The sequence below is a fragment of the Pygocentrus nattereri genome, chromosome 15, assembly GCF_015220715.1.
Source record: "Pygocentrus nattereri isolate fPygNat1 chromosome 15, fPygNat1.pri, whole genome shotgun sequence".
Classification (NCBI taxonomy): domain Eukaryota; kingdom Metazoa; phylum Chordata; class Actinopteri; order Characiformes; family Serrasalmidae; genus Pygocentrus; species Pygocentrus nattereri.
In genome coordinates, this window is record NC_051225.1 from 30,503,365 (window position 1) to 30,513,257 (window position 9,893).

Here is a 9,893-nt window from a genome sequence, read left to right on the forward strand (position 1 = left end):
GATCCCTAGAGCTGCCAGTACATGACTGAGGTGTCCTTGAGCAAGGCACCTAACCCCCAACTGCTCTCCAGGCGCTGTGGATAGGTGTGCTCACTGCCCCCTAGTGTGTGTGTGCTCACTAGTGTGTATGTGGTGTTTCACTGCACGGATGGGTTAAATGCGGAAGTGAAAATTTCCCTGTTGTGGGACTAATAAGGGTCACTTAATCTAATCTTAAAAAAAAAACTGATTCAGCTCTAGCATGGACACTTGCAGCATAAAGTCTCACATCAGGCAATAGCTCTCTCTCTTTTTTCCTAACACACTCCTTCTCTTTCTCCCTCTGTCTTTTTCCGCTCAATGATGTTTGTCTATTATGCAAGCCTGTGTGTGGAGGAGTGTGTGCTTATTGTTTTGTGTCTGTAAGGCAGGGCATGAAGAGGAAACACATTTCTGTACAGGGCATGAGGAATTTCAAGGACTGAAATATTTCAGAGCAGGGGAGAGTTTAGATTAAACGAATAACGCAACGTTTGTGCTGAACAGTGATAGTAATACACAGTGGCCTCGTTAAACAGCCGAGAAAGGGCCTTGCTGTGATGGAAGTCAATGGTGAATTATTAATGTAATAAAATTTACTATTTATTCAACTACATAGAAATCAGTCATATCAGTCAGCTTTACAGCAGCACACAAATATGCTAATGTTATTTCTGAGAGCCTTTTCATTACTGAGTAGTTATTGGTTTCATAGGTTTAGCTTTTAACATTTTTTAATACTCCATTCTTTGAAATGCTGCAAAACAGTAAAAAAAAATCAAGTGTTAAAATTAATGCCATAATAATAAGCTAGAAGTGAAAATGATTGTACAAAATTTAAGTTGGCTTCAAGAAGGATGTTAAGGCCTAGCTAGGCCATTCCTATTATCCATGGTGGTTGTGTAAGTGTAGCTAGGCTGTTGTTATGTTGTCCCAGGTGGTTGCTGTTAGGTTACTGCAATGGTATCTGAGATTGTAGCTAGGCTGTTTCTATGTTATGCTAGGTGTTTACTAAGGTGTTGTAAGGCCTTTGTAATGTCATTTAAAGTATTTGCTTAGGTGTTGCTAGGCTATTGCTTTGTTATCCAAGGTGGTTGCTAAGGTGTTGCTAGGCCATTGCTATGTGATTCCAGGTGGTTGCTTAGCTATTTTGAGAACGCTGTGCGACTGGTCCCAAAAGCACAACTACACGACTCCCATACAGGCTCTACAAATTTACAAAGTTTTCTTTCTCAAAAAAAAAACAACAAAGAAAAAAAACAAAGAAAATAAAAGAAAACAACCCTGGAAAAAACATAGAATAATACTAACAAAAAGAAAACCACTAAGTATGCTATGTCAAGTTTTATCATGTGTTCTAAACACCCTAAAAGTGAATTGAGTATAAGTATAAATGTTATCTATAGGTATCATGTGTACTGTAAACTGTGCTAAACCAGACGTCTAAATACTATACTGTGTTATTGCAAAGCTGTGGCCAACTGTGAATTCAGTTATGTATACATGTGTACAATAGTGTACAATAAAGATTTAATTAAGATTTATTTCAATAAAAATTATGTATTTGTGACAGCATTATCATTGTTAAAATAGTCTATTTCCCCATAAAATATCTTTGATGGACAACTGTCAATGCTGAATTGTTTACTCCTCCTACTTAAGAACAATTTCAATGTATTTGAATATTTCTGAGTATTTTCAAATGATACTTTGGCTCAAGTATTGGGTGTCCCAAAAATGTACATAATTTCGTAGTCTAATAACATAGTCAATTCTCCCTCAAATGATCTCAAATTGAAACAAAATGTGTAAAATCTAACCAAGTTAAATTTTTACTGTTTTTATTTAGGTTGAAGAACTGCATTCACTAGAAATGAAAAGGCATTTTGTGTGTTAGAATACGCTCGAACACAGTCAAACAGCGTGCATTTTCAAGAAAAATTCCATAAAAATGCACCAATTGGAAAGCAGATTTGGACATGGCATAAAAAAATCAAAGAGGAAGGCTGTCTGTGCAGGGCAAAGGGATCTGGATGGCCACCAGTATCAGAAGATTGAACATTTGTGAAGCTTTGTGAAATCGGTTACATCTCAAATGACGTCACTTTTTTGGGACACCTTGTAAGTACATTTTTGACCTTCATATTTAGGTGCTTCTTTTTTTGGTATTTTTTACACTCTGTTGCCCACACCTCTTACTTCTGAGCTTTAACATTTTATTCTAGACTGAAAGGATCTAAGTAAGTGAAGAATGAAGCCCAGCAAACAAGTTTCCATCCAACAGATGCTCAACTCAGTATTTGAGACTAGGGGCTTGAGAACTGATATTAACTCAAATAGTTTTTTTATTAAGCTGCTTTTACATCTACAACAAAAAAGTAACACGACTTTAACCTGAGCATGGTTTTCATCATCTCTACCCTCGTCTACACATGCAGACTAAATCACTCAATTTTCACTTTTTGTATAAAAGCACCAGTTCCCATTTCCATTGTGTGAACATTTCATAATGAATAGACCAACACAAATGGCCCAAAATTGCTTGAAAATAAAATCTTGTTACATCAACATGCATCATGCATTTCAGTCTCCTATACTCTTATCATTTCAGAGATACAAATTTTACTACAACAGCAAAACCATATGTAAGTACTGTTAGCAAATGAAAACATACCTCATTAGAGACATCCACCACCAGGTTGTCTTCACTCTTGTCGCCATCACTGTCCTGAGAGGAAGAATGCGAGGTAGAGAATATTAGCACAAGACAAGAAGCTAACACCTTTTAGCTCCTTGTTGTGATGGCAGCACTCGCCAGCACACAAACCTTTTAAAGCAACCTTACACCAAATAAGATTCAGAATGTGCTTTTAAAAATAGTTTAATAGAAAACTGTCAAATCACTATTCAGGCAAAACACTGAAGGAAAAGGAAAACACTTTCATGAAAAAAGATCAAAAGATTAGCACATAGCTGCATTATGCATACCTGTTTTCTTACTTAAGAGAAAAGAAACAAAGAAAATAAACAACAAAAAAAGGGAAAGGTGTCCCCAAACTTATGATGTGCCCATTACTTTCTCTGCCTTTATTCCTCTTATCAATCCCTCCGCCTCTCCCCCTCTCTCTCACTCTCTCCCTCTCTCTCTCTCTCTCTCTATCTCTCTCTCTCTCTTGCTATCTCTTTCTCTTCCCATCTCTGGGAATAGGAGGTGACAACGCTGGCACTTAGTCTCCATGGCAACAGGGCTTTGATGTGATCATGGCCCGATGTTCTTATTGACATCATCCTGCTGTGACATCATCACCTAATTATACCTAGCCTGATGGGGTCCAAATCGGACTCCTCTGTGTGTGTGTGTGTGTGTGTGTGTGTGTGTGTGTGTGTGTGTGTGTGTGTCCTTGTACACATGTGCTCATGTGTTTGCCTATGTGTGAGCACGCTCAAATAAGCAGTAGCTCTCTGAGCACACTCAAATAAACCCACCAGCTGCTTCACTCTGAGAAAGACAGAACTGGTCAACACTGAGTTACTGCACTGTTAAAAATAAGTCAGCTCAACTTAAAATTACAAGGCAACTGATTACACCCCTTTCCCTGGGTTAACTCAACTTGAAGACACTGGATTTCATCCAACTCAGCTTAGTCAAAAAGTTCTCTTAATTTTTTAGTTCTGCATGTCACTTAGGTAAATAATACAGAATGTGTTATTATTCAGTTTTCCCACTAGTTGGCACTCTTTATCACACATTTTATCCTCTGGAATACTCACTTACTGATGGCTATGGCATCACTGGGGTTCAACTCACAATCCTGATGAAGTGATAGCTTAGTCCAGGGGTGTAAACTAAACCACTAAAAGGGCCATATAAAAATATTTCAACAAGTCTGTGCGCCAGAGCACACATGTTTTATTTCATTTTAAATTAATATGCTGCTATAAACCGACTGATATGAAAGAGAATTAAATTATTTGCCAGCCGCATAGGACTGTATCGCGGGCTTGATCTGGCCTGCGGGCCTTGTGTTTGACATATAGGGCTTAGTGCTTTGCACCACTTGGAAGCACCCAAAGTTACTCAGATTTTATGTCCATAAATGTTTAATAAACTGAAGAAATTATTTGTTAACTGTGGAAAGTAGCGGGTCACATGGTATGCACCTGTCTTATAATCTAATAATTCATTACAACAGGAGATTGTGAATTTGAAACCCAGAAAAGCCACAGCTGTCCACATCTGGAAGCCCAAGAGGAGAAAATGCCTGATGGGACTGTATGATGAATGTGACTAATGATTATTGTTTCATATGTATTAAATACTAATGTAATTTAAATCTATAATAACTGACAAAACTGTGCTGAAATAAGATGCCTGTTATTATTAGGGGTCAGACTGAGGTCATCAGCGTGAGGCAGACGTACATAATGTGACGGGCCGTCTTTGTCGTCACAGCGCCTCCTTTTGGCGTCATTGCTGCTCTGTGAGGGATAAACACCGGACGGGCCCTGACGCTCCTCCACCACCTGACTGTCTGTCGATGACACCGATTTACTCTATAAAGAGAGAGAGAGTTAATGCATAACCACATACAGAAAACCCTGTGACAACACTGTGTTCACACAACACATAAAACATACTGACATCACACTCAAATATGAGCATTTTTGTGTCCAAATAAATTACTTTACTATTACCAATGCAATATAGACATTTCATATGTCACAATAATCTGAAACATTTAAAACTGTAACATGATGAAAAATTAGGCAAGTTGGAAAAATATTCAACTCATTGAAAAAAGAATCAAAAGAAAAGAAAAGAAAGACTGGGTAAGATACTGCACCATAATGAAGACCCCAAGTGATCTTTATGGTGCAATGTTTGAGGAAAAAATTGTTTTTTTTGTTTTGAGTAATGGATAAGCTGGTAGTCTGGTTCAGTTTATCTTGTCAGGTGATGTGACCCCAAAAAAATCATGTAATTGTAGTATCATTTGTGTTATGATGTTTATTTACAATTTATTAGGAAAAATGGTGGAGGTAAAAACCTTTGAAATACAATACTTTTTTACTACTATTTTAAAGGCCTTACTTGTCATTTGTGTGATGCTGGGCTACTGTAGTAAAATGTCTGAATTTTATTCATTTTACTGCATTTGTAACCTAATGTTCTGTTTCTCTGTAATGCTAACTCAGGTAGATTTAGTCCCAGTTTCTTGAATTTAATGTAGCGGAATCAGCATTAGCACTCGTGGGTACATGAACGTTATCTGATCCACAATCAGTGGATATACAATAAACAATATATTGTTTGGCATTATCACATAGAAAGTTTTGATTGGCTGTTTGACATAACTTGTTTCTCAGGGCTTAGATGGCTGCAGCTGCAGGCTTTACATTGTGCAATGCCAGTGAAATTTAGTTTTACATACATTTCAAGCAAGTTGTGTTTATTTTCACCATGTAAACCCAGCCTAAGAGTGTCTTCTCCAAATTTGTGTGTGTGTGAGTGTGTGTGTGTGTGTGTGTGTGTGTGTGTGTGTGTGTGTGTGTGTGTGTGTGTGTGTGTGTGTGTGTGTGTGTGTGTGTCTGTGTGTGTGTGTGACAGCAAATCTGCCCTTTCAAACACTGAACTTTCTGCAACTGTGTGCACTTTCTGGGCCAAACAGGAAGTGTGTTGGACTAAGATGAGGGAAAAAAGCCCAGGGGTCTCAACAATCCTTCTTCCCACATCTCTCTCTCTCTCTCTCTCTCTCTCTCTCTTTCTATATCACCCTCTTGCCCTTCTCTATTCTCTCCCTCTCTCTCTCTAGCTCTCCTCTCTCCTTAGTCTCTCTCTCTCTCCCACTCTCTCGCATGTTTTCCCGTCCTCTCCCACTCTCCTTCCCTTCTCTCTCTCTATCTTCTCTCCCCTGCTCTCTTTTGCTCCTCTCTCCCTCTCACTCTACCTCTGTCTTGCACACTCTCTCTTGCTCTTTCATTCAATGGCATGAAAACACAGAACAAAAGCTAACTGCAGCTCTGTTCTCTCTTCCTTTCTGTACTTTACCATCTTTTGAAAAACATTTTTTGGCAATCAGATTCTAAAAAATGCTAGTTTTGTGCACTAGTGCTGTCAACACAGACAATACTTAATACACTGCCCTCGTCTCCTTCTGTTGCATATAGTCTCTCTCCCCCTCTCTTTCTCTCTCTCAGACTTCAGTCACCTCTTATTGTTACTCTGATTGAGTAAACACTTTCCGCTTCGTAAAAAACCCTATTAATTAGCGCCACACTGAAAAGAAAATTCTTGGCAGTAACCGAACTCACAGGGCCGAAATACAAGTTAGTGAGGGAAGAATACTGTTATTACTGATAGAGTCAGGCCTTTCAATAGGACAAAACTGAGCTGATCATAATTAGAACTATTAGATACATCTGACAGCATTTTGGGGCAAATATAAAAATAATAGACTTTGAGAATAAAGTCATAATATTTGGAGAATAAAGTCATAATATTTTGATAAAGTCGTAATATTTCTAGAATAAAGTCGTCCTTTTTAGAATAAAATCTTAATATTTTGATAATAAAGTTGTAATACTTTCATAATAAAGTCGTAAAGTTACAAGAATAAACTTGACTAGATATTTTGAGGATAAAGTGGGCTAATTGTATGGGGGCTGCCGTAACGTGTTGGAGTCTCAGTTACTGAGAGTATGTTGAGGTCTGGGATGTATTATGACAGTCAGTTCTCATAGTCAACATGTTGGATGTGGGAGAAACTGGCAAGCATGAAGACCTGAGCAACTTTGACAAGAGCCAAATCAGTATGGCTAGACGACATCTCGAAATGGCGAGGTTTGTGGGGTGCTCAAGGGCAGCAGTCAGTCCATTCATGCTAATCCCCATACACATTCGAAAGCATCTACAAAGGACTTGAGTCGTAACTGGACAGTGGAGCAATGGAAGAACATCTTGTGGGCTGATGAGTCCTGTTTTCTTTTACATGACGTGGGACGGCCAGGTATGTGTGGGCAATAAAATAATAAATGAGACATGGTGTGTGGAGTCAATATAACTTAGACAATATAATTTATATAGATTAAGGTACAATTATGTTCCCTGACTAAAGGGACTGAGCTGTACCCTTTGGGGTCCCACCCCAGTGGCAAGAGGGGAACAGCCCCAGTGACAGTTTCATACATTTTTTGAGAGTTTAGATCTCAATCCGATTGAGTATCTGTGGGATGGCTCCACCTCACAACTCCATATTTATTGGTAATGTTTTGTTTTAAAGGTCATTTAGTCCAGCATTTTAGGCAGGAGATACTGTCTTGGCACATCTGTTTAGCCATTTTACTCACTGTCCAAAATGACCAGTGAACCTACATGCGTTCTCTGAGTTGTTTATGTATGTTGATCATGGCAAAGTAGTAGTAAATCTGAAAAAAAAAGAGTACTTTCTTCCATGATCAGACACAAAAAATATGTTTTACATCTCAAATCTATCGTAAAAAACAATGTCTTACCATTTCTTAGAATAACTTTCTGAGAGGGAGCTTTCAGAGGCATTAAATGCTTCGGACATCTGGTTCCCATCACCACCACTGTGAACAATTCTGAGCTTTTCACACCAAACCACACTGAATGACAATGCTTAATCTTAACCACTTTAAATTTTGAAAAATGAGTGGAATTACCCTTCAATGTATTAATAAAGTTTTTTTTGGGTTTTTTTTTACAAGGAATGAGAGTGTTTTTGCTACTCTGCTATTTTTGTGAATCAGTTTGTGTTTGATAATAAGCGCTAAACAATCTGAGCTGCAGAGAAACATGCATACGTTTAAATGTAAAAAGAAAGAATGGACTGATATAAGACTGTTCCTTTCTTTAAACCCTCCATATTTGGAGTCATTCATCAAAGTCGTTGGAGTGGACACACATACGCATACATACAGGTCTGTAACTCACCCTGCTGGGCGCACCCTCTGAGAGCAAAAAGAGAGAGAGAGGGAAAGAGAAGAGCGAGGGAGAGACAGAGGAGAGTGAAAGAGAGAAAGAGAGAGAGAGAGAGTGAAAGAGAAACAGAGAGAGGAGAGAAGAGAGGGGGATTGACGTCAGTCAAGATAATAATAACAACAGTCCCCACAGCAAGCCAAGGTCATGGTGAAAAAGCCGTCCGGCTGCTATAAAAATACATCTATTGTATTGAGCTCCACTCCCCATCCCTCCTGCACACGGGATACAGAGCCAGCAGGACACACAGCAGAGCAGAGCAGAGTGACACTACTGCATCCAGACGCTGCATCTCTCTCTCTCCCCCAATTGAATGTCTCTCACTCACTTTTCTCAGCTTCCTCTGACATTTGCAGAACAGTGAACACGAGTCTTATGACAGTCGCAGACATTCGCAGAACCTCAGGTTTCTTGTAGCAGCCAAAAAACATGAGAAGCTCTCGCTGATATTTAATTTGAAGCCATACTGTGCGACTGATGAATCTTAAAAGTGAGAAATAGGCCTTAGAGGTTTATTTCACAGCAAGAAGAGACAGTTCGTTCACACTAGGACAGCGCAATATATCTCAATGCCGTCCAAACATGCATCTCTTTTCTAATATTCTTTTTTTTCTTCATTATTTGAAAACAGCAACTGTCCTTTATGTTGTGTGAAACTTTCATGATGAACAGACTAATAGAAATGCTCCCAGGTTGCTTGAAGTAAAATCTCTCTACTTCAACTTGCTTTTTGGAGGAACCTGTTTTATTTTCAACCTTGATGATCTGTGAAACACTACTGTGATATCAGCGTTTGCTGATTACAGCAGAAAGCTACAATATTCATACGAGTTCTCTAACAAATTTCAAACAGTTTTAGTCAAAGTAATGTAGGCTAATCTTTAATGATGTCATATCAAGGGGCTTTTGTTGTAATATGTTCCGAGGCACATCGCAATCACAGTATGTATAACTGCAATGTGCTAGTATACCCTGATTGTGCAGCCTTGAGAAAGAGAAATTTATTTAACATTGTTTATAAAGATTAATTTATTTTTGTTATGTTTACTTCAACTTTTGTGTTTAATGAACTGTGTTTAAGCATTTAATTTAAAAAAATAATTAAAAACTGCTTTTTGTCCTCGTCTTTCATAGCCAAATCTCACTCAGATGCACTGGGTATCTCACTATAGGTGGGAGATATAATGTTACAATATGGTTAGAAATTGGATATAAATTATGTCATGATGCACTTTTCTGAGCATAACCATGCTGAAAAAGTATCTCTTTAATTTAGCTTTTAATTTTTTTAAATATAATCCATTGCTATGATTTTAATGAATATTCTTAACTCAAATTACAGTAACTACAACAGAAGAAAATTATAGTCAACTTTAACGTATTCTATTGATGTTAAACATTATCACCTGTCTGTAAAGCACTTTGAGTTGCCACCAGTATGAAAGGTGCGCTATTAAAGCAATAAGCCACAAGAGGCTGTGATATGACATAACATAACACAGCACTGTTTAATGCAAAAACCTTTGCCTTATAAGTACTTTTTGATAACCAGGTTACCATTGAGTCTAATTTAGCACAAATCCAGCGGCGCCCCTCTTCTTGTGCTGGGATTGAATCTCAAATGGTTCCCTGCTCCCTACATAGTGCACGACGTAGGAAATTAAATACTGGATGCCTCACCACAACTTTGTGACATACAACTAAGAAACAATCATTTGGGACTCGGACACATCCATACTCGATAAATGATGCACTATTTGGCTGCAGAGGCTAGAATTTCTAAACCTTCATAGCTAGAACACTATTTAGGAAGTACAGAGCCGTTTGGGATCAAGCCTGGGTTTGACGGTACTACTGACTGAAACACGGACATTTG

The 9,893-nt window shown here is 38.3% G+C and overlaps 1 protein-coding gene across 3 annotated transcripts in view; it reads right to left on the reverse strand.

Annotated features, from left to right (window-relative positions):
* tle2b (TLE family member 2, transcriptional corepressor b) overlaps positions 1 to 9,893 on the reverse strand; it is a 101,665-nt gene that overhangs the window by 17,610 nt on the left and 74,162 nt on the right. For all 3 annotated transcript variants that reach the window (XM_017702277.2, XM_017702278.2, XM_017702276.2), the window contains exons 8-10: positions 7,973 to 7,989; positions 4,441 to 4,572; positions 2,693 to 2,746 (exon numbers count right to left, since the gene is read on the reverse strand). In XM_017702277.2, the coding sequence (XP_017557766.1) occupies positions 2,693 to 2,746; positions 4,441 to 4,572; positions 7,973 to 7,989 (203 nt within the window). The remainder of the gene's footprint in view (positions 1 to 2,692; positions 2,747 to 4,440; positions 4,573 to 7,972; positions 7,990 to 9,893) is intronic.